At 44.4% G+C, this 24,851-nt stretch overlaps 2 protein-coding genes across 2 annotated transcripts in view; one reads left to right on the top strand and one right to left on the bottom strand.

Annotated features, from left to right (window-relative positions):
- The window catches only part of acin1a (apoptotic chromatin condensation inducer 1a), a 28,308-nt gene extending 8,540 nt beyond the window's left edge, over nucleotides 1–19,768 (bottom strand). Inside the window, exons 1-7 of the mRNA XM_023832571.2 lie at nucleotides 19,528–19,768; nucleotides 16,609–16,674; nucleotides 15,925–16,036; nucleotides 13,935–14,008; nucleotides 10,492–13,626; nucleotides 2,658–2,801; nucleotides 2,464–2,573 (exon numbers count right to left, since the gene is read on the bottom strand). Of these exons, the coding sequence (XP_023688339.2) occupies nucleotides 2,464–2,573; nucleotides 2,658–2,801; nucleotides 10,492–13,626; nucleotides 13,935–14,008; nucleotides 15,925–16,036; nucleotides 16,609–16,674; nucleotides 19,528–19,740 (3,854 nt within the window). The 5' untranslated portion in view covers nucleotides 19,741–19,768. The remainder of the gene's footprint in view (nucleotides 1–2,463; nucleotides 2,574–2,657; nucleotides 2,802–10,491; nucleotides 13,627–13,934; nucleotides 14,009–15,924; nucleotides 16,037–16,608; nucleotides 16,675–19,527) is intronic.
- Nucleotides 19,769–21,979: 2,211 nt separating this feature from the next.
- On the top strand, nucleotides 21,980–24,029 carry c4h14orf119 (chromosome 4 C14orf119 homolog). Its single transcript, XM_023832615.2, has 3 exons — nucleotides 21,980–22,376; nucleotides 23,104–23,523; nucleotides 23,704–24,029. Exons 2-3 carry the CDS (start codon nucleotides 23,107–23,109, stop codon nucleotides 23,875–23,877), a joined length of 591 nt encoding a protein of 196 aa, XP_023688383.1. The 5' UTR covers nucleotides 21,980–22,376; nucleotides 23,104–23,106; the 3' UTR covers nucleotides 23,878–24,029.
- Nucleotides 24,030–24,851: the final 822 nt, after the last annotated feature.

Below are 24,851 nucleotides of genomic sequence, written 5' to 3'. Positions count from 1 at the left end.
ATTGGGGTGCTGTAACAGGGGTAAATTAGTAGTAACTATGGCGTAACTAAGCATTCAAACTCAAACTGGGTATTTTACCCAAACTGTTAAGTATGGAGTGACATATAGTAATCGAATTTTGAGATTTGGGGGGCATTTCAAAATGTCAAGGATTTCAAAACGTAAACCCGGTATCAAACCACTTATTTCTAAACTACAACTAACAATGAAAATGTTAGCTTTCATGCGCGAAATAACGAGGAATGAAACAAAACGAATGGAATACTGGGTGCAGAAACTTATGATCCAGTAAGAAGGTGCACCACTCAGTGAAGCGCCGAAGATCAGACGCTCACCGCATTGGCCACTTAAATATTTCAAAAGAAGCATGCTTCAAGGCACAATGAATTACCGGCGGCACCCACCGCCACCAGCGCCCTCAATCGCACACGCCGACGCCAATGCACCGCAAGCCCGGAGACGCTCGTTTAAAGAGGCGAGGAGACGCCGAGAAGCTGCGCGGACCGCGATACATACGTCGCTCTGAAAAGGGCATCGTTGCAGTGATACGAGTACGAAAGCCCAGGCATCTCTCCTTTGCTTGGATACCTTACCCGCTTTTGTTGGTTTCGAACAGCATTATTGTTACGTCCGAATCACACTTATTGCTCCGTCCGAATGAACAACGACAGTTCTGGCCCCGATCGGGCCTATTTCACTCTGGCAAATATAGATCGCGGCCAGAATTACGGTTGGATACGCCGCTTTGGTATCACCGTGACCAAGCACGCACAGCAGCCATGTTGAAATGCGCGAAAGGCTGCGAAACACAGCAAGGACCCCGCTTCGATGCATTGCCGGGCTGCCCATGCTATTCGCCTGACTAGAAATACGGTAACAGATTCTAAAATATTTAATTTAAACTTAAAGCTACGTTTATTTCTGTATGCGAAACTAAAAGTGGTTGCAAACTTGACCATAATGCGTCGTTATTTTCTAAAAAACAATCCCGTATAAAAGCTTCTATGTTTGAGAGCCTACAGGACACCGACTTCAAGTACATCTCCGAATTCATATTCTCATTTTTAGATTAATTCAACATTAGACCAATTGCATTAATTTTGTAAAATAAAATTTAAAAAGCACTGGCATACATGGTCCAAACCGGCACACTACTAGTATAAAAACCGACCACCGGAAGAGATTAATTACCTCTCAGGCATTTTAACGGCAATCTTTTGTAAGTTTTCACCGAAATGTAAGTTACAATTGGCCAGCAAATATGTATAAGCAACGGTTGATTTATTACCTGAAAAAATCTTAATTGGTCTCGAAAACTTCTGGAATTAACAAAAAGAATCACCAAGCCAAAACAGCATCTTGACGAGACAGTTCCTTGTATTAAACAGTTGTATAAATACCTATTAGGGTGATTAGACATGACTAGTACTTCAACTGCTCAGAGATAAAGCTGGTGTGTATCTAGCAATATTCATCCATTCATTTGGACGTTTCAGCGCAACAAAACTGAATGCAGCTGCCCTGTAAAACGCGGCCGGCGGCTTTTTAATGTACATCAGTAAACGCATTCCGCCTTATACGGGAGTCCCTTCTGCATATGGCTACATTATAGAAACGCAATCACATTTCCCATGTAAAGCTGGAGTACATACATGCATATACACCAAAGCAGTCTGCGGTTTTAATGACGTGAGGCACATCTTGTTCATGGATTGTAGGCAGGACAGGCTGCTCCCCAATGCCCTGTGCTCACAGTTTACAGGCAGGTGAGATTCCCGTGGGAAGCTTGTACGAATGAATTCACATAACCACGCCAAACTCCGAGCTCGAGCACAGGAGGATACATGGAAACGGTATACATGTGCAGGTGGCGAGTGAATGTCCTGGCAAATATATCACCCAAAACAGTGCTGGTGGGCATGTATGAACAGCACTTCAAATGTCTGACCACTGAATAAGTAGGAGCAGGGCTGTAGTAATAGTAAGACTTTATTAATCCCCTTGGGGAAGTGTTTTCCTACACTATCCTGCCCTTCCTGAGACACTCACTTACATACAAGTGAGCGCAAGCTTGGGGACCACAGCACCACCTATGGCACCCCTGGAAATGGGGGTTAAGGGCCTTGCTCGTGGGCCCATGGACAGGTGACCATTCTGCTGAGGCTCGAACCAACAACCTACCAATCACAGGCACAGAGGCTTAACCCGCCAAGTCACACACTACACCCCCCCCCATTTTTGGTTTAGGCCTCATCTTGAATAATGCATATTATTCAATGCAGATTACTTTCTATATGAAGTAAACAGATACTCTAAGAGGTCGTTCCACATGCAAGCGGCATCACGTATGCACTCTTAGGATCAGTTTACATGAATTTGCATGTGCCTGTATGAAAGCCACCTCGCCACCTAAACTGGAATCATACAGTGTTTGCAGTAACCATGATTTTGACTTTGACCAACCTGGATGAATGACTCGGAGTAACCTCCATTTTTGCATCATCATCATCATCATCATCATCATCCTTCTCACGATCCTCCCGTTCTTCCCCTGTTCTTTCAGCACGTGGCTTCTGGAGATAATGGGACAGTGACACTCAGGTTTTTCTGCTCGACATAGGGAAAGGGGAGGCTGACCTTGAGGCTGAGAGGCTGACCTTGATCTGTCTCAGTTCTGCGGGCACACCGTCCTCCTTCTCCCGTGCTGTCCTCTTGCGCTGTGGCCCAGTGGTGGCTTTGAGGGAGCTTTCTGGTTGCACTGGTTTCCTGCTGTCCTGGGTCTCTCCCAAAGTGCTGGTAGACTGAGATTTGTGGAAATACAGCATAAAAAAAAAGGTCATCCACCAGACTTAAATAGTAAATGAGGCCATGCAGACATGTGATATTTACCACCATAACACTGGCACAAAGTTATAGTATATCTAGATACACCGACATAACAGCTTCATGATATCAACAGAGCTCTATACATGAGGTCATTTAACAAATATCCAGTCACAGAACAATTTCCTTAGAGCAAAGTCCCGGCTTCACAGTCCACTTTTCTTAATTTAGCTCCTAAGACATGACAGAACACAGCACTGAGTGACAGCTCCAGCTGATTACTTTAGCACTCTTATGGTCCCCAAAGCTGAACAATCACCTCACCACCTCCTCGCAATCACCCAGTAGACCTCAGGCACTAACAAGCCTCCAGGAGGTGCTGAAGCAGCAGGTGGGAGAATCAACAACCTCTCCTTCAGATGTTGCTAAACTGCTTTTTTTTACATTTTTTTTTTAAAGTCTACTAAACTGGAAATTTATACTCTAGCCTGAGAGACTCCACCTATTTTTCCCAACGAGGGCCAAATTACATCAGTATCACAAAGCCAAGGTCCACTGAAAGAATCGATTGTGACCTGCGTGAAGTTGGCCCCCACATTTAATTTGGCTTCAATTGTTCCCCCAAATAAATAAACCTTTTGTTTAGATTACTAAGTTATGTCCACCCCCCCCCCCAAATGTGAAACTCCCCTATGCCATTGCTCCATTGCTTCCAGTCATATACCATAAGTTCAGCAATTAACATCCCAGGCAAGATCCTTAATTGCTCCCGGAGGAATTTTTTTTCAAAAGATACAATATTCCCCCTCGGCTAAAGTGGTACCTCAAAGATTTATTAGCACCTTATATTCAAAGTCAAACTAGGCGAAGTATATATACGTATATTTAAGTGTGTGTGTGTGTATATATATGTCAACAATTCTTTAAATAGTTATATACCAATATTTACCGGTTTGAAGTATATTCTTGTACTTCACTTTAACCTGTTCCCATCTCATTGTGCTTATGTTTGATCTGGAATTATTACGTACAGTAAAATCCCGTTATAGCGGACTCGCATATAATGGAATTTCGCTTATAACAGACAAACAATTTGGTCCCCAGGGCCGCTTTTAGCTGTAGTTCTGTTCGGCTATAACGGACATGCAGGCTCCGCCTACAAGGAGCGTGGCGAGCCGCTGATATCCAGCGCAGATACGTAGTCGGGATTATTAATAGTCACGCATCTGCTCAGGTAAAGTTGGATTACTACATGTACAATATAATAATCTATACCACAAGTGTGTCTGCTGGGGTGTGGCATGAGTAAATGGTGTCCTGTAGTTGTGTTCTGGGCGAACAGCAACTCTGGATATAACACCTATTTTGCCAGGTCTGTTTAAGTTCTTGAAATTCTTCATATCCTTCTAATACGAGGTCCTGCTCCGCTTGTGTGAAAATGTGCGCCCTTCCTTTCGTCATTTTGTTGCAGCCCATCAAAAGACTTGCCGATCATGTTTTCTAGACTCGATATGTATGGGCTTTTCAAGCAGAGTGGGCAATCATCTCGGATGAATGGATCCAGCTAGCCTAATCTACTACACTGCTGCGTTTGAAAAACCGACTTATCCCGGATGAGGCATCTGATCTCGGATGATTTAAGCGACGCACGGAAAATACCCCCCTGGTCTTATTCTATGTGGATTGACAGTGCCACTGTGTGTTTATGCACATTGGGCTTACTGGGAGTTCGGCCCAGTGTTATTATCACAAAGTAAAATTTAAGCAGATTACTGTCTTCTGGGCGTCACAATAGTGCCAAAAAGCTGGCATCCATTATGCAAAGCCCTGTAATAACAGTTTGATGTCGTCAAAAAAAATGTACTTACAGTCTGATTTTCTGGAGAAAAATTAATCATTTAGATTAAAATCGACCAAATCGGTAAAATAGTTCATAGATTAATCCATAGAAAAATAATTCTTAGTGGCAGCTCAAATTTTAAAAAGACAATTTAAAAATGCATATATACACACACGAGGAAACAATAAAAACCTATTTCAAAATTCGATGTGGAAGCATACTAGGGGTGGAAATCGGCAGTGAGCCGCCCAAATGGGTATTATATCGATATGTTTGCCAATTCGATATGTATCACAATTTTTAAACAGATTTCGCTGAAGAGCATTTCAAGTCTACATTTTAAGTAAAGATAAGGGCTGTAACAGCACACATATTCATCATATACCTTTCAGTTACATAATTTTCAGTTTGGATCATGCAGTGACACAAATTAATACAATTCTTGACACAAGTGAAACCTAAATTCACAAATAGATGTTCAACATGGAAAACATTATGCTAATTGTGGCTTCGAATTGGTTACAGCTAGTCCTAGAGACCTCAAAGACCCTTCCACATCACTTAAATCAGTAGGTTGCAAATATTTTGGCTTCCTAGTAAGTTACGTCAACACCAGAGAGAGAGAGAGTAGTTGATAAGACTAAGAATGTCTGTCGGCTCTGTTATACCAGATATTTTTAAACCTGGATATTTTTCTCGAAACACATCCAACATGCTAACGCATTTTAGTCGGTATCATCCAAGTGTGTGTTTTTGCCAGGAAATTCAGACTGGGCTAAAAAAATAACTAACACTAAAGTTAATAATACATGATTTTAGCCCCTATTTCTTTTGCTTGCTGAAAGCTTTAGGCAATCGCCAGCAAAACCCCGAGATCAAAGGCAAATTGGTGTCCGCTTGGCTTTGCAAACTGGCGCTCGATCACTATTAGTTCAGAAACGCAATCGGACAGAATCGTCAACGTGTTCTAGACGCCCGTTTCTGGACCTGTCAGCAACTCCAAATCCTGTAGTGTGAAGAGTGTTGCGATTGGCAATGAGTAGGGAGATGAGCTACAGCCAATGAAAGTGTAAGACAGGGAGTGAGGTGAAACCCAAGGGAAGAGTTCAAACAAGGTGTAAATAGTTTTAAATTATTTGCTTAGAAACTGTTCTTAGTGCTCAGGGAAGAGGTATAGAGATATTCCTTGAAAGTTTACATTTCACACACTTGTGGTTAGTGGTTTTAAATTGAGATGGTGCAGGAAAAGTTCTCTGCATGTTTACTCGTTCATGATAGCACCATGCCAAGCTTGCGCATGCCACTCCCTTAAGAGAATCAGGCTGTGTGCAATTGGGCAAATTTATCAGCAGTACCAAATGTGAACAACAATTTCAGTAACCTATGTTTAAATTAGAGCTGGGCGGTATGACCAAAAATTTATCACACTGTATTTTTCAAAGTTATACCGGTTTCACGGTATAACAATGTTTTTTTTTTATTATTATTATTTTTTTAAGTATGACTGGGCGTTTACCACATTTTACAGGATTATACAGGACATGTTTACGTTTTTGTATTGTTCCCACATTATATTATTTTATTATTAGTCATTGCGCCTATCCGCTACCATAATGATAACAGACGGCTAACGTATTTGTTGGTTAACTGCTTATAGATAAATGGCTAATGTTAAGGTGCGCGCCGGCCAAGTTAACATTTTTGATAAGTGTTTAATGGTTCAGTGTTGCTGGAACGCGTAAGATGCTTCGCCAAGTTTGATTTGCTACTTGACTTCGCCACAACTTTGTAGCACTGTTTGCATACCGACATCCTTAGCCTTTCAATGCTTATCTGCAAAATACTTCCAAACGGCACTTTTGCACTTTTTTTTGACTAAAGCAGCTTGCAAAGTGCCTTCAACTGCAGCATATGCCACGTTCGGCCAACTCGGTATGTGCGTTAACCAGCACGAATGCATTCAGCGGCTGAGAGCAGGGGAGGGGCTGTGCAAGTGTGTGTGTGTGTGCTGCAGTGCTGTGTGAAGTGTGGCGAATGAGGCGAAAACTGCACTGTTGGTATCAATGGTGAAAATGAGTATCTAATCAGATACAAATTTTTAATATCGATTAGTATCTGAGAATCGATTTTTGGACAACCGCAGTGTCTCATTATTTTCAACTCCAGCGTCAGTTTCTGATCTTTCGGTACATTTTTAGCGGTGCAGCAGTGAAAAAGGTCCCCACTTAAACAGTTTCCAGCTGCGCCGCTTTCCGAACCTTGTTTAGGCTATTTAAACCGGTATTGCGGTATGACAAAAATTCATATCATAACAATGATAAACTGTTTACACTAGTTAATACGTATTTTTTAACTCTCACTGAGATACCAGAATCGCCACCTTGAAGAATCACAATTTGTGACAGAATTGATTCCCCCCCCCCCCCCCCCCTAAAGCACGGGGCGCTCCGCTAAATCCAGTTTAATAAGCATAAGAATATGCCGAATTTAAGCAGATTACTAACTTCTGGGAGTCACAATACTCACTTCATTAATATTTTAGGCATACTACTAATTTGCTTATGAAATTGTGGGCGAAAATAATATCCGCATAGTGCCGAATAGCCGGCGTCCATTATGTGAAAAATTTTACATTTAGATTAAATCGACCAATCGGTAAAATAGTTGATAGATCAATCCATAGAAAAATAGTTGTTAGTAGCAGCCCAAATTTTAAAAAGATAATTTACCCCTAAAGCATATGCTAATGGCCATTCTTAATTCACATTAGGCAAACCAGCCACTATGTACGACCGAGGCAACATGAACTTGGTACCAGTAGTGAACTTGGGACACAGCAGTCCGTCATCATCACCAGTGTTCGATTTTAAGGATTTTTTCAGGTTGCCCATAAGGTAACCCCAGGTTGCCTGCTCATAAATGAGGTTGCCCTGGAAAAAATTCTTCAGGATTGATTTTGAACTCATGAGGTAACACCAGTATGTGCAATGCTGGCAGATGGGAAGGTTTAGTATAATGCTTACTTAATAACCTTATGATACAAAACACTGCATGTAGACTCTACATGTATTGGTAATACTAGATATCAAAAATTAAAAGTGGAAAAATTCATAAAGATTCGCCGATTCATGCAGAGGTGATTTAACCCTATAAGCCAGGGGTGGGCAATCTTACCCGCAAAGGGCCGGTGTGTATGCAGGTTTTTGGGATAACCTGTAGGTCAGCTGTTCAAACCCAGGTGTGAGGACTCTTCAGACAATCAGTCCTCTAATTAGTAATCTAATTAGGGAGTCGCAGTGAAAACCTGCATACACACCGGCCCTTTGCGGATAAGATTGGCCACCCCTGCTATAAGCTATGTGGAACCACAGCTCTTTTGTAGATTTTTTTTTTGAAAATGAACATTTTATGCAACAGATTAGTGTAATAAATACCACGTTTGTTAATAAAAACGCAAATGCATGCTTTATGCATTTGACATACACTACACAAGACAAAAAATTCCAATATATTTCTCGAAAATAAAATCTGTGTAAAAGTGGAGCTGCGCTGTTCAAACCCATGTTGTTCAAAGTTCGACTATTACATATGGACACTACAGTAGCATTAAAATTGTAACGTACATTTTTGCATAAAGACCAGATGCACTATGCTTAGTGTTTGCAGCGAAACGGTAATTTACAGCATTCAACATTGCTTATTTTGGCTGAATTATAAAAAGAACTGCCACCCATATAATATGGGATGCAGCATTCCAATAAGGGATGATCGCATATTGCAAGGGATGGGTTGCAACTTTAATTATAAAAGATAGAAATTATATTGACGAAGAACCGTGTGCCAGTCAAAAGAGCTGGCTCTTACTACTTAGCTGAGCCAAATGATATAGATCACTAAAAAGAGCCAGAATCCCCATCAATACCAAACTGATACCCACACAAACTGACTGTCCGAATGATTACATCACAGTTGCTCATAAAACAGGAGATTGGTATGTAAGGAGTATTAATTTGATGCATTAAGGTTTTGACCCTGATGCCGTTCTATAATGTATAGCTTACATATACATGTATATACTCAAGCAAATTCAGCAGCGCGACATCAGTGAGCTAAACATCGAGGCTGACCACGGACGAATGGATGACCATTAAAAGCACTCATCTCAGACATCGAGAGAGTAAAGCAAAAAGAAACAACCGCTCAGACAGTCCCTGCAGCTGCACATCCAGAGATAAAATAAACTGATCAACAATTCGCCTTTAAAAACATCCACTAACAAAGCATATTTGTTTTAATAACAGACACAGTGCTGTAATGTTAACAGAACAATGTAACTGCTTAAAGTTAATATTACATGATGAAAATAATGATAATCTAGGGTCAAAGATTATGAAGCATGAGATTTATACTTGTGCTTACTCGTGAATACATCAAAATATTTCACCCATACTTTTTCCTCTGCTGTTTTTGTACTAAACCGGAAATAAAGAAATTCAACCTCCAGAACTTTAGTTGCTTTCTTTTACTTCGCTATTATGATGACATTTGAAAAATCAGACAATATCCTCATGAATGAAACAATTTTGTTTTCACTGTGTATGGGTTCCATCCAGTAATATTGGTTTTCTCTTTATATTATATGCTTTTATGTAACGTTTATATAACGTTATTTCTCGTCACCATATGCAGTGCACAGAATATGACTGGCATGATAATAGAGCTATACTTGAGTTCATTTTCTTGAATTAACGTACCCAGAGTACTCCATTATCATGACCGACAATGCAGCAAGATGGCAGCATGAGGTGATTGCACAATAAAATGCAACCCTCCTATAAATCAGGCTTTAGGAGTACACTTACTAGTGGATAACTCAAAATGATGATCAATATCTTATTTGTTTGAACGTTTTTCCTTCAAACAGAAAGTCAAATGCGCAGAAAAAAAAAATAAAATCAAGGAGGGAATTTTATTTTACTTAGGGGTTATAATTTCTGTCGTGTAGGATGTTGTTACATTTTGGTAGCCTGATGGGAAAAACTGAATGTCCCGGATGTTGGGCTATAGATTTTGTGAGCCCTACTGAGTGATCATCTATAACGTGCTAAATGATATCTAAAAGAATTAAATCAGATATCTAACAAAACTAGAAAATGCTAGAATCAGAACTATCCAGGAATACAAGCCCCCCAGCACGACAGCAAGATCGGTCAACAGATAGTATGCTGACCATGAAAACATAAAACCTATCCAAGGCCTCTGCAGCCATCACATCTCTAGAACTTATGGCAAATTCTGGAGCAGCACTTGAGCATCTCTCAAATTACAGATTTTTTCATTGAAAAATGGCAGCATAATAGGTCCAATAGCTCCAGACAGTAAGTAGCCTCATGCAAGTACAAGCAAAATAATTACTCATCTTTTTATATCCTTTGTTATGGAATTTCACTTTTCAGTGTCAAAAACTTTAGTAGGAACTACTCTCAATGAATGAAAAATAATTGAGAAACTTATCTGCCCAACACCACACCACCATTTCCTAGGATAAAAAAACCAAATCCAAACATTCTACACACCAAGACAGCTTAGGTATCCCTGTAAGGTGAGCAAGTCATCAATGGCAAACAGCATTTTACAGGCACTGAAAAAAAAAACCTTGCAGTACCCAGCCAAGGTATCTCAACAGACTTCCTCACAAGCACAGCTACAAAGATGCTGCTCAAATTCAAACCATAACCTGACCAGTAAGAATCAATGTGTGCTTCAGGGTGTTTAGCTGCACCACAAAGACATCATTCAAATCCAGGACAGACATTAAAACCACTCACCTTCCTTTTACTGGAAGCAGAGATGCTTTGGTCCTGTGAAGAGGAAGATGATGATGATGATGAAGAGGAGCCTGAGGAACAAGACGACGATGACCCAGAATCCGAGTCGGATGAAGAGGAGTCAGAGTGAGATGAGTGTTCCTCTTTTTCACCCTCTCTTCCCACCTCAGCTTCTTCTGCTGGAGGTGGAGGGGGCAAGGCAGGCAGGGAATGCTCAAGAGCTCCTTTAGGTACCTCAGCAGCTCTTTGTTTCTCCTTCTGTGTTGATTCAGCTTCCTTTAATGGCTTGAGTTCATCCACTGATACTTGTCGATGGGGTTCACATAGCTTAGTCGATATGCCCTTTTCATCTAGCCAAGGGGACCCCAAATCATGAGTTTGAGGAAGTCCTGCATGGCCACCCTGCTGTGGGAGTGTTTTCTGTAATTCCTGTGTGTCTGCAATGACAGTGGAGGTATGAAAATCTGTGTCTATGTCCTTCTGTGTGCCAGATGTTCCCTCTGGAATAGTAGTTTTGCTGCCACCCTCCTTTTCCACTGAAGGGGGGGTATCAGAAAAGGTACGCGGCCTCTTGATCACTGGGGTAGCGGTAGAGGGTGAGGACAACTGGCGGGTCTCCCGAAGGAAGTGGAACTTCTTGGATGACTGGGGTGAAACTGGAATGGATGGCTGATTCTCGCCTAGTGGCTGCAACTGGGAGTGCACTATAACTGGTTCCTGCCTCTCCAGGTCCTTATCCATGGATTCCACACATTTATCTGCTGCAGTGGATAGAGTTGAAGCTGGATGTAAGGAAGAGGAAAATCCCCCAATCTCTCGTCCACGCTTCCATGGTGGTAGACGACTCTCCCTCTCTCGGACCAAAGCTTTCTCTCGCTCCAGTTCTTGCCTCTCTTTCTCTAGCCGCTCTTTCTCCAGCCTTTCCAGTTTTTGTCTTTCCTGCTCCAACCTCTCCTGCTGTTCCTGCTGCTCCCGCTCCAGCCTTTCTTGCTCCAGCTGCTGTCTCTCCAGCTTCTCCTGCCGCTCCTTCTCCAGCCTCTCCTGCTCCTGCCGGTCCCTCTCCTTTTCCAGCCTCTCCTGCTCCTGCCGGTCCCTCTCCTTTTCCAGCCTCTCCTGCTCCTGCCGCTCCCTCTCCTTTTCCAGCCTCTCCTGCTCCTGCCGCTCCCTCTCCTTTTCCAGCCTCTCCTGCTCCTGCCGCTCCCTCTCCAGCCTCTCTTGCTCCTGCCGCTCCCGCTCCAGCCGCTCCCTCTCCAGCCGCTCCCGCTGTTCCCTCTCCAGCCTCTCCTGCTCCAGCCGCTCCCGCTGTTCCCTCTCCAGCCTCTCCCGCTCCAGCCTCTCCCGCTGTTCCCTTTCCAGCCTCTCCCGCTCCTGCTGCTCCCGTCGTTCCCTCTCCAATCTCTCCCGTTCTAGCCGTTCCCTCTCCAGCCTTTCCTGCTCCAGCCGCTCCCTCTCCAGCCTTTCCTGCTCCAGCCGCTCCCTCTCCAGCCTTTCCTGCTCCAGCCGCTCCCTCTCCAGCCTTTCCTGCTCCAGTCGCTCCCTCTCCAGCCTTTCCTGCTCCAGTCGCTCCCTCTCCAGCCTTTCCTGCTCCAGTCGCTCCCTCTCCAGCCTTTCCTGCTCCTGCCGCTCCCTCTCCAGCCTTTCCTGCTCCAGCCGCTCCCTCTCCAGCCTTTCCTGCTCCTGCCGCTCCCTCTCCAGCCTTTCCTGCTCCAGCCTTTCCCTCTCTTGTCTCTCTAGCTCCTTCTCTTGTTTCTCTAGTTGCTCCTGCCTTTCCTTCTCGAGCTTCTCCCTCTCCAGCTCCTGCTGCTTTATCCGTTCTTCTCTTTCCAACACTTTCTCCCTGCCCCTGAAATCCTGTGTCTGTTGCTCAACCGAAAAATCAGTTTGGGGAGAAGTCTCCACACTCATTTGCTCAAAAAGACTCACATTTCTTCCCTCTAAGATCCTCTCCTGACGCTCTCCTATCTTTGCAGCTACACTCACTCCAGGACCATGTGTTGAAGCTGTGCCAGAAAACATAATAGTAGGCAGTGTACCTGCACCCATAGGGACAGGTAACCCTGACCCTTTCCCCATTAGATTAGTGCCAGGGAATAAACCAGTGCCATCTACAGATGTGATAGTGGCTACAGCAGCAGCACTGTATTTCTGACTGTTGGCTCCTTCTGGTAAGTCCTCAAACTCGAGGTTACCCTTTCCCTTTCCCCCATCAAAAGCACCCTCTGACTCCATCTTCCGGGCCAACAGGGTAAGAGGGCCAGGTTTACGCTCTCTAGCACCCCCCTGTGGCTCTGGACTGCTGCTGCGGCTATTGCTGCTAGATGAGCCAGAACTGCTGCTGCTGTCCTGACGCTGGAGAGCAGGTGACAAACTACCCCTCTGTGGGGGCACCGGCATGCCAGCTCCTACAGCTGCCCCACTAGGCTCCTCTACATTGGGGGGGCTCTGCTTGGGGGTGTCAGGTAGAGGGAAGGAGAGCTCTGGGGGAGGCGATGGAGGTGGCGTGGGCTGCCTGAGTTGCAGCTGGGGCTGATGAGGCAGCTGCGGCTGCACTATGCGCTGCGGCATTTGCCGAGTGCGTCTGGCTCTCTCGCGTGCTCGCGAGCGGCTGGGCGGCTCCCCTCGTCTCCTCCTCATTCCCACACCCTCTTCCTCCTCCTTATCATCATCCTCATCAAAGCTGTCCTCGTCGCTCTCTGGCCGGGCAGATCCTTCCTGGGCCTTCTGGGCTGGTTCTGCCGTGGAGCGGCTAGGGACAGATTCCCTTGGGGGTCCAGGGAATGCCGTGCCTGCCCTCTCTGGCTCCCCAACTACACGCACGGACAGTGACGCCACCACCCTAGGCAAAGCTGCAGCTGGCTGGTGGGCTTCCTGCTCCCCGCGACTTACGCCACCGGAGAAGTGCAGAGTCCTGTGGTCAGGAGCCAGGGGGGCACCCACCTGGCCATCGTGTGCATTTTGATGGGCAGCCCGTTGACTGTAATACTTTGAGATGGGGGCAGAAGGTTGGGGTCCCTCCCCATCTCTAACCCTGCTGTCTTCACCTGACCCCCCGTGTGATCCACCCTCCTCCGCCCGAATGCCAGTGTACGGGGGAGCCTGTTGCTTCCGCTGATCATCCTGTGCAGGGGACACCTCCTGACAGGGAGGTCCAGCCTTAGTTAGACATGCAGAACCTCAATGGGTAATGTCCAACCCAATTGTTATAATGGCTCAGATTAACCTATTTCACTTTGGACTTAATGTAATCATTTCAGGGTAGACTAATACGACTTTTTTGCAGACACCATCAGGTGATGAGTGGCTTAGAGTTTCATGCTATGTACCATTCTGAAATCCATATAAGGCTTTGTCATTAAAACATTGAGTTTAAATAAGAAAAATAAGCTCCTGTCACGAATAGACTTTTTTCTGGCAGCTTCTTGGCACACAATACAAAAACTGACCTGTCCTGAAGAAGCGCAGGTGTCGTTGCCAGATGTGTGCTCTTCCTGATCTCGGCCAGCAGGGGTGTCCGTCTCTAAGAAGGGGAGGAAGGAACAACCAGTTAACCTACAATGGCGACCACCCCCCCCTGCCCCAACCAATAAACTACCAAAGGGGCAACTTAACCATCACATCCCTCAAATCACTCAAAGACAGGTTTGTGAGAAATTCTGGAACTGCTTTTTTGTTTTATAAATACCCCAATATTTATCATAACTAAATTGCATCGCTAGTATTAGTATATTCAACAAAATACTTCATTTCTTGACTTACCATCCAGACCGTTTTTTTTGTATACACTATATTGCCACAAGTTTTGGGACACCTGCCTATACACACACAAACTTTAATGAGATCACACTATTAATACATAGGCTTTAATATGGAGTTTGCCCACCCTTTGCAGCTATGACAGCTGCAACTCTTTTAGAAAGGCTGTCCACAAGGTTTAGGAGTGTGTTTATGGGAATTTCTGACCATTGTTCCAAGAGTATTTGTGAGGTCAGGCACTCATGTTGGATGAGAAGGCCTGGCTCGCAGTCGCTGCTCTAATTAATCCCAAAGGTGTTCTATCAGGTTGAGGTCAGGGCTCTGTGCAGGCCACTTAAGTTCCTCCACACCAGACTTGCTCATTGATGTCCTTATGGACCTTGCTTTGTGCACTGGTGTGCAATCATGTTGGGATAGGAAGAAGCCATCCCCAAACTGTTCCCAAGAAATTGGAGGCATGAAATTGTCCAAAATGGCTTTGAATGCTGCACAATTAAGAGTTCCTTTCACTGGAACTAAGGGGGCAAGACCAACCACTGAAAAACAACCCCACATCATAATCCCCCCTTCTCCAAACTTGCAGTCAATCAAGTACCGTTCTCCTGGCAACCGGCAAACCCAGACTAGTCCATTGGATTGCCAGATGGAGAAGCGTGATTCGTCACTCCAGAGAACACATCTCCACTTCTCTGGAAACTGGTAGCAGTGTGCTTTACACCACTGCATCTGACGCTTTGCATTGCACTGGGTGATGTAAGGCTTGGATGCAGCTGCTCGACCATGGAAACCCATTCCATACAGTTCTCTATGCACTGTTCTTGAGCTAATCTGAAGGCCACACGAAGTTTGTAGGTCTGTAGCCATTGACTCTGCTGACAATTGGCGATTGCTGCACACTGTGCACCTCAGTATGCGTTGTCCCCGCTCTGATTTTACGTGGGCCGACCACTTCGTGGCCGAGTTGCTGTTGTTCCCTATTGCTTCCTCTTTGTTATAATACCACTAACAGTTGACCGTGGAATATTTAGTGGCGAGGAAATTTCACGACTGGACTTCTTGCACAGGTGGCATCCTATCATGATACCACACTTGAATTCAGTGAGCTCCTGAGAGCAACCCATTCTTTCACAAATGTTTGTAGAAGCAGTCTGCATGCCTAGGTGCTTGATTTTACACACCTGTGGCTATGGAAGTGATTGGAACACCCAATACTTTTGGCAATATAGTGTATGTTCATACAAATAATTTTTTTTTTTTTTTTTTTTACTTCGTTCATAATTAATTTCTGAATTCACAACTGCTTTCAAGGCGGCATTTGTATTGTGTTTCAGTGGCAGGCTATTTGCATAACCAATCGATAAAGCCCCCCAAAGTACTAAAGAAGTACCCCAGCTGGTTTGGCACTTTTGGTATTGGCACTCAACCGGAAATCAATGGAAAAGCTAAAGTACTGTACCAAAAGTATATTACTTCATGCGGTAGAAAGCACCCATAGAAGAGTAAAGCATGGAACTGTATGGGAAATCGTTCCAAGTCACAATTCGTAAAAACGTCCCATTTATCAAGGTTTTAATTAAACAATGTTACGAATGCTCTACTAATCAAACCAGCCACAAGAGAGGAAGGTACACAGTGGACGGCGGCAATGCAGGAGACAGAGGGGTACACAGGTGGTCTCACCATCGACCTCGGCTGCTTCTCTAGCCTCCCTTTCCAGTCGCTGCCTGAGGAGCTCCTGTTGTTTGGCCAGGTACTGCTTTATAAAGCTGTTCTGGCTCATCTCCTCCCCAATCTAGAACACAATACAGACAGGGTTGAAATGAAATTAAAATAAAATAAAATGAAACAAAACAATACTTTATTGATCTCCATGGGGAAATTCTCTTTTCAGCTACCCTGTGTTGATCTCCATGACAAACAAACACTTATATAGGTGAGAGCGAGCCTGGCAGTAAAGGGAAGCAACCTGTAGTGTCACCCCTGGAGCTGGGGGTTAAGGGCCTTGCCCAAGGGCCCACAGATGTGACTATTCTGCCAAGGCTGGGCTCGAACCGGCAACCTTACAATCACAGACACAGAGGCTTAGCTCACTGGGCCACACTGAACCCCCAAACAAACTGGGGTTTTATAAATACATTGCTGTTAATCAACTACACGTAGAGACTTTGCTCTACACAAGCTACCCTGCATATATCTGGAACAACAAAATCCTCTGTTTACACAGGCACCACGATGCCAAAAAAACATTCAAGTATCCTTAGAAGTAAGAAACCTGCAAGTTTTACAGCACACACAGGCCTCATGCTCATCCCACTCCCACTCGCAACTACAACATGAAACGCCAACGCAAGGCGGGCGGCTCACCTGGGAGTTTGGTTGAAGTCCAATGTGAGGTGTAGAGGTTCTCTGAAGGTTCTCCAACATTAGAGCCTGAAATGCAGCACAGCATCATCTCAATTAGCCCACAGAATAGAGAACAGACCAGCTCCAATGACTTAAATATTTAAATTTTTGTTTTATCATATAATTAACATCATAGCAGTTGCGTGAAAGGAACATCTAGACAGGATGCCCCAACCTGTCTGAAGACTTAAATAAAACAACTGATGACTTATATGGCTTACAACACAGAGCAATTTCATTTAACATTTAGTGACCCAGTAGAATCAAACCGAACACACAGCAGAGGCCCACAGCATAGCTCTACCACCATTTTCCTTTTCAAGGATTATTATGGGATACACCCATACTCCTTTTCGCACTGTGCCACTTAAAATGCTAAACTGTTTAATAGTAACTGCTTGTCTTTCTGTACCAGCAGTCATCTCAGTCTTTCCTTCCACCCGCCGCTCATGTGATAATTAGATGCAACCCAAACATAACCCCAGCAACACTTAATTCCAGCTGTAGGGAAGCTATCATCACAGTGTTTCAGTAGAATATATGGGGAACTTTTTTTTTTTACAATGTTTTGGAATGAAAGTGTAAGGTGCACCTGCAACTACAGAGCTGACAGTTAACCAGAAATAAAAAGTAGACAGCATATAAATAAGACCTCATCCTGAAGCAGCTACAGGGCAAACTACAGAACTTCAAAGGCACATGGCCTATAACAATGTTCTTTCTTTGATATCAATAAAGTATTAAAGGAATGGAGTCCTAGGATACAAAACAGCAAAATAATTATTATTTTCAAGGTCAAGGCAAAGCCACTATACTCCCCCAAAACATCAAAAGAACTTAGAAACAGTCAATGTATTATCAGTATAGTAACAAGGAATGGTTGGCCAGTGCCCGGGGAATAAGCATATCTTACCACACCCACACCAAAAAAAGTGCTTTTCATGGGTGGTATTTTTTGTCTAAAACCAAAACCAGTTATCAGGGTAATGTCACAATTACAGATTAATGTTACCTGCTAAAACTTAAAGGCTTTCGCCACTTATAAGCCTCTCAGTGCCGTCTCAGGAAAGCCACACACCGGAGAAACATAAAAACGCCTTTCAGTGAAGTTAAATATTTGCAGAGTCCCACCCACCTACCCTCTCACTTCAAATGACAAAAACAGCACCTGCGGCCCAGCAGTCAGGTTTTAACAGGTGATCAAAGTACGCTGTTAAGAAACTGTGCTAGAGGAAAATAATGTGTGGAGAAGATTCTATAATCAACCTCATGGGGCACCTGTACATTCCTTACTAATCTGACACTAGGGTTATGTTTCGAGATACAAAAACAAACATCTTTCATAGTCAGTAGCAGAGTTCTGCTACAAGACCCCCAGCACTATCCAATAGTAGCTTGCATTTACGTTTAGGTAAATATTTAAGCTGCTGCACATGTATGGGCAGTAATCCAGTCCCTGACACAATTATAACACCCATTTGCTTTGTGAAGACCGTTACTGTTTCCTGAACAGTTCTAATGCTTTGGTTAAACTGTACTTTTAGGTTTCAAATGTGGCAAAAAAAATTATCACAGTTGCAAGGGCATTTAATGGCGATAAATCGGTCTATTATTAACCTAACAGGGTACTTCGAATTTCCTGCACTGGAAAATTAAATACTGGCAACACGTGGTTTTGTAGCATAGTCATGGATAACAGCAAGGGTAGCATAAATTGTGGAACATTTATTTGTGACGAAAAAGCAAAGGGATCAAATTAATACCATGAAAGGTTTTACTGTAACATGCTAATTCGATAAATAAAAAAAGATTCACTCTGTGCTGTCCCGACACAACAACGTCACAATTAAGCACCGCAAAGCAATTCCTTTTTAATGATTTAAGTATTACATCGGTAAGCCACTGAAGATATACTCGGCGGTTCTCTTTTCGTATGTCATGCTGCTACCTCACAGCAGGAACTTTTAGCCAATAAATTTCAAAGCAATCACCGACAGGTAAAAATCCAACTACCTTAAGCACGATTGCAGCCGCTAACTACACTGAACGACATACTAATTAGTGCATCGTATCTAAACATACACACCAGCATAATAAACGTGTAAACAGGTAGTCAATCAGACAGGCCGTCATAGCTGTCATGTATTTGAACAAATTTCTAGATGTCCAAAAAATATATATATATATAAATATATATACATATATAAAAAAACACTCTCCACTATTGAAATTCGAAATGCAAAAATATGGATTCACTTGTTATGCTTGGTAAGTCATCTACGCCAAACTGCGGCTCGCTTGCGGAGACGAGCGCGGCGCGCCCCCGGGCAGCAGCGCACTTTCCCTCCCGTCGACGGCGGCGCTCCCGGACGCATCCAACTAACTCCACAAATTCAGCCCAGTTTACACGGCGCGCGAACCAGTCACTCGGCTAGTAAACATACCGAGGGCAGGCGCGCCCCCGCCGCCGTGCGAGGTCGCAGGGAGCGCGATCCCGCCGGTTACTCTAAAACTAACTAAAACTGACATGCAAAAAAAAAAAAAAAACAGACAAGCGCAGACAGGCGGCTAACGTTAGGGCAGCCCACAGTCTCTGCCAGGGCTTCTTCGATTAGCTCGACAGGCGAACTTTAGCTAAATATAGCTAGCCAACCATCCCCGGGGCAACGGTATTGGGAACTATTCTGCAAAAACACCACAGTAACAGAGTCATTTTCCAAGCACACGCACAAATACACACACAAACAAACTCGAGCGGTCGCCCTCCCCTCCGAGCCGCCGACGCTCGGCCTGTCGCTCGGCTTTTCGCTCCAGCTAGCCGCCGCAGTCCAAATCCAAAACTTCTTCGTGCGGCGCACCGAAACCGGCGCCCCAGCTTACCCCTTTGAGCCTCTTGATGAGGGCATTTTTCTGTCCGCTTCTGGAGAGGCCTCGCTGCGCCAGGGCGGCCTTTAAATCCGCCACCCGGAGCGAATGAAGAGGCCTTCCATCCAGCGTAACGTCTTCGAGCTCCGCCATCTTGCTTTCCCCCTCGCTCGGTCTCCAGCTCCGGCCGCCGCAGCGGCTTCCACCGGCGACGTCATCGCTTGGCATCGTCCGGAAGAGGAGGAGAGAGCGCGGGGAACGCGGCTGCCCAGCGGCGCGCACACAAATCTACACTTTCTGAATTTAAATCATAGTAAATGCACATATTGTAAATATTTTAAACGATGCGTTCATTATCGGGGTGATAGTATTTAATTATAGGTAACCACACACGGTTTTAACAATCTAAGCATGTATAACGTCTTCCGCTATCAGCATATCCCTTTGATGCACATTCATTTCTTATAGCCATACTGTGTAACAGTCTCAGTTCTGACATGTATTTTATTGTACCTTCTGTAGGATACACCATTCTGTACATAGGATATCTGTAAAAGCTGGTAACAAATGGATTTAAGCCATTAAAACGTGTAGTATACCAAGTATTCAACATAGCCTACTGGATGTTCGTTTTTATATACAAATGGGTCGTGAGTTTACATTCATATTTTACATTTACTTTTATTCAGCAGACACTTTTGTCCAAAGCGACGTACAAGTGAGACAAATACCACAATTAAGAACCTCTGGGGTTTTCTTTCTTGTTTATAACAGGCTGTTAGGCAGAAAGTGTCCCCAAGATAGGAACAAGACTTGGAACAGCAAGGATCAAATATAAGTATTTTATTATACAAAAGTCACACCACAAACCAGCAATAACTGGGCATTAAGGGAGAGCTTAAAAGGTACAAAAAAAAAGAAAGCATTCACAGGTGTCCGGCCGATCCTAGTTAATATCCCAAGAGCAATTAATCCAGCGAGGGTCGTCTGGGGTTCATTGCTTGCAGTACCTAGGGGAATAGCGCTGCATGGTGATCGATTGCCATGGTAATACAAAATAATTTCCAAACCCAGCACTATACAGTTGCTGGCCCATTGCAGACTTCCAGGGAATCCATCATTTGATTGTGTTTTAGGGGAACAGAACCTTCGCTGTTAGTACTGTACTCTCGCATCTCATTAGTTCTCTTTTCGATCCTTGGCTCTGTCCCTGGCTCTGTGTGTGCAGTTTGCATATTCTCCCCAAAACATGAAGTTGGGTGTAAATAACCGAATGTGCGTGACTGGGTGTCTGTGCTTGTGATGGACTAGCATCCTAACCAAGGTGTATCCCTGCCCTGTGCCCTTTGTTTGTTGCAGGGGTGGGTCAGGAGGCTATTTTCAGTGGGTAAAAAAAAACTAAGTATCCCCCCCCGCGCCCTGGCCGTAAGGTTTAACCGTCAATTTGGGTTGTGACTTTCTAACCAAGGAATAATATGGGTCCTGAGGCTAAACCAGTTGAGAACCACTGCTCCATTGGATAACCGGTTGGATAATGAATGGGTGGAATTTTTCTTCTCTATGATGTCCGAATTGTTGGCAGAGGGAAACGATTGTCAGTGGGATGTGAATGAATGATTCAAGGATATCCATTGCCGTTTACCACTTCAGATAAACAGAATGCACTCATGTGGCATAATAATCTGAGTACTGTGTCAAAAAGACAAAGAGACATTCCATCCATCCATCTTGGTTGGGGTGGCAGGGGTTGCGCAAGGCTGGGGTACCCTCAAGGTGGGATTAAACTTCATCACAGGGTATATACAAATACAAACACATGCACACAAACACATATATTAGGCATCTATGTCTTTATGATGACTTTCCATTCATTTCTCTGGGCATGCATATTCTTAATCCCTACAGTGACACCCTTACCCCCTACCCAGCCCTAACCTTAACAATAAGTAATCAAGACTTTAGGGATCTTTTGTTTTTTTGACTGCATTCACAGATTTTTATAAAGTTGAATTTCCCTTCACTGAAGAAATATCCCCACAATGTCAAAAAAACATGCGCTTATCACAGTGAAATTTGGCCCCACACGTTATATGTAAAATACCACATACACACAGGCATACACGCACAGATGTTTGTATAGGCTACATGTTTTAAATTTGTGGGGACCGTCCATTAGTTAATTTCTATGGGAAAAACCGTAATCCCAATAATAACAGCCTTAACCCCTACCCAACCCTATCCTTAACCGTAATTAACCAAACAAAATACATCTTGATTACACCCCCTCGTAAGGAAAAACGGTCCCCACAAAGTCAAAATAACAGGTTTTTATCACATTGTAAGGAGATTTGCTGCCCACAAAGAAATATATGCATGACAACACAGACACACAGTCAAAACGAGAACCCCCCCCAACACCGTAATGCTACCAACTGAGTGGCTTCGAGTGTTATGGTTCATGGGGGAAAACGAATTGGTTTTGTTTTACAAGAAACGTAGGGCCATCGTAAATTATTATGAGAGTTTGTAATATCGCGCAGCGCACGCCATGCCGGCACCGGATACGGTCAGCGCGACATGACCCGGCGGATCGTTGAATGCTACCGGATGTAGCGCAGTTCGCAGCAATAACATTGTTTATCATCTAATATGCCGAAAAGGGTGATGAAAGGAGCGATATGAGGAGGAGCGAAAACGAACAAGGAGATTTGGTTATCTGAAGAGGTTTACGGTTAGTCCCCGAAATGCATTTGGTGCGTAATCAGACATCAGGAAGTATTGTTTCAAACGATCGGGCTACACTTCGGAACCAGCGCAAGCAGACACTTATTTAAATAATACATTTCAGAAGTACATAAACAGAGGTGAGTTGTTTTGTATTCCCTTAAAACAATTATTACGATGTCTGAGATTTTTTTCCCCATGGCCAGCCATCTTGATCTTTCAAAAAAGCTAGCTAAAACTGTAGTACTGACGATGTGTATGATTTAAGGGAAATATATTTAATAGATACTTGTTTATTAAAACAACAGTTTCTGTTTTTCAACTCATAATCCACAAATAGCAAATATATTCCATAAGGTATCTAATTAGGGATAGTCGATTCTAATTACACCCTATTTACACGAAGCTACGCTACATGCCTAAAACAACGATGGGAGACTGGTGTGTCTTCGTGTACGTCTCCATAAAAGCATCGTGTCGGGATTTTAAAAGCGGCCATGATAGGCTAAAATCCCTTCCCCAGTCAAAGATCACGCTGCACCTCCGCTACATCCCAATTTCGGCTCCGTTGATGTCAGTATTACAGTGATGTTGACTAAGGAAATCGATGGTACTGCATGGCAACGGAAATACGCATAACTTAATTGGTGTAGTCTGTTAGATTCGAAACCTGCCAATTATCTTGAATATGTTTTGAGCCACACTAACCTGTATACATATTTGTGTATGATTGTAACCTTATCTAGAACTATGCTGACCATCCATCCATCACTGTAACCACTCGATCCCAACTGGGGTTGCAGGGGGGACCAGAGCCTATTACAGGAACAATAATAATGTTAATTGACTGTTTTTTCCTGTCTTCAGAGAATGTCCTGGTTCTCTCAAGTGTTACAGAGCTCCAGTGTGCAGCCGCCATCTCTTGGCAGTGTACCTCCAACACGCACTGGTGCCTCTGCTGCTGTACGGGGCACTGCACCCACACCCGGGCAAGGCTGGCCTTTTTCTCAGCTTCCCACAGCCTCCCTCAGCCTCTCGGAATTACCCACGCCCCCCTACTCCACAGTGCCCCCTAGCTTGGGGGAGCTGTCCAGCACTTCACTGGAACTGGGGCCAAGGGGGGACCCGGTGCCCCTCTCCTACGTGACCTTGCAAGAGCAGAGGTGTGTTCTCAGCTGGTTCCAGGGCTGGATGCCGGCCCAGAAGGAGCGCTTCCTGCAGGATCTGCTGTCCAAGGCCGTCCCAGGGAAGGTGTGCACCCTGCTGGAGCAGCTCAACACACTGCAGGTGCCTCTACTCCCCCTCCCGAGTATAGCCCCCACACACAAGGACGGCGGTTATACGTCCTCTGATTTGGCAGCGGTTATACGTCCTCTGATTGAGCAGCGGTTATTCGTCCTCTAATTGGGCAGTGGTTATATGTCCTCTGATTGGCCGTGGCTTACACGCTGCCTTTCCACACTCCAGGTGCGCGATCGCCCACCCAGCATCTTCGAGTGTCAGCTGCGCCTGTGGTCTCAGTGGTTCGAGTCGTGGGCCGAGGAGGAGCGGAACACCTTTCTTCACAGCCTGGAGGAGCAGGACGCTGCGTTTGTTGGCCTCTTTTACAGAGCAGTGGCTGGGACTGCAGGCAGGGAATGAGGGTGGCACTCTCTGTGGCTGGTTTTACGACAAACTTGGAGTGTCTTGCCAATGGTGGGAAGGGACATAAAAACAGCAAGAGAAGAAATGACTTTTGGCCCAATGTGACTGGAGGGGAGGGTCACGTGACATTATTATTCAGGTTTCTATTGCTGCACTTGAAAAAAGGCAGAGATGACAGGTGAAGCCAAATGCTAAGGGGATGGTTCTCTTAGGTCCAAACCCCAGTAATCTATAAAGAGCTGGTGGTTGCATTTGGGGCTCAATTCAGTGGGGATTATATTACAAGGGTACAATGCATAGCAGCTAGAATTGATCAAGCACGGCACATATGCTGAATCGCGTTCCGATTCACTTTGTGGAAATGCTTACAGTGCCAGGTTTGCATGCCTGTATTTATGCCCCGGTGCAGTACGCTGCAGCGGCAGAAATGCAATAGTGCACAGAGAGGCTGCACTCATCTTGGCAGCCTCCCATGAGAGAGAGAGAGTCCAAGCCTGTCCCTAAATGGCGGCACTGAAGACGTTTTACTAAACGAATGGTGATGTCATTCCCGAGACACAAAGCCTCTGTTTTGTAAATGCAGGGTTTCCATGCTTTTTGCATCCAGCAAGACTCCAAATGTGCATTTGAGTACAAATGCAGTGCACCACACAGCCGCTTCAAATGCTGTCGCCGGAGAGGCATTTCATGTTTCCTGCCTGTTGATGAACATGAGAAGAATCAGCAAGAGCAGATGCTGAGTATTTTTTATCTGTTTTGATGTCAACGGAAGAGTTTCATTGAAGGGTTCCAGCAAAATTATGTTCTTGTATGAAATAATGACCCTTTCAATTGTCTTTGAACATTGTGGAATTTTGTTTTCTTAATAAAGATTCTGCTTTGTGGGAAAAAACACAAAACATCACTGCATATGTCTGGGAAGGCAAAAATGGTAGGCAAAGTAGTGATGGATGAAATCACGCTTCATGAAC

The sequence above is a fragment of the Paramormyrops kingsleyae genome, chromosome 4 (assembly GCF_048594095.1).
Source record: "Paramormyrops kingsleyae isolate MSU_618 chromosome 4, PKINGS_0.4, whole genome shotgun sequence".
In the NCBI taxonomy this organism is placed as follows: Eukaryota; Metazoa; Chordata; class Actinopteri; order Osteoglossiformes; family Mormyridae; genus Paramormyrops; species Paramormyrops kingsleyae.
This window is presented reverse-complemented; position numbering and strand designations above follow the sequence as displayed.

Bases quoted from the DNA above. Each gene is read 5' to 3' on its own strand.
- c4h14orf119 (XM_023832615.2), top strand. From the start codon at position 23,107: ATGTCCTGGTTCTCTCAAGTGTTACAGAGCTCCAGTGTGCAGCCGCCA. The intron at 23,524-23,703 runs GTGCCTCTACTC...TCCACACTCCAG, and splicing joins AGCAGCTCAACACACTGCAG to GTGCGCGATCGCCCACCCAG.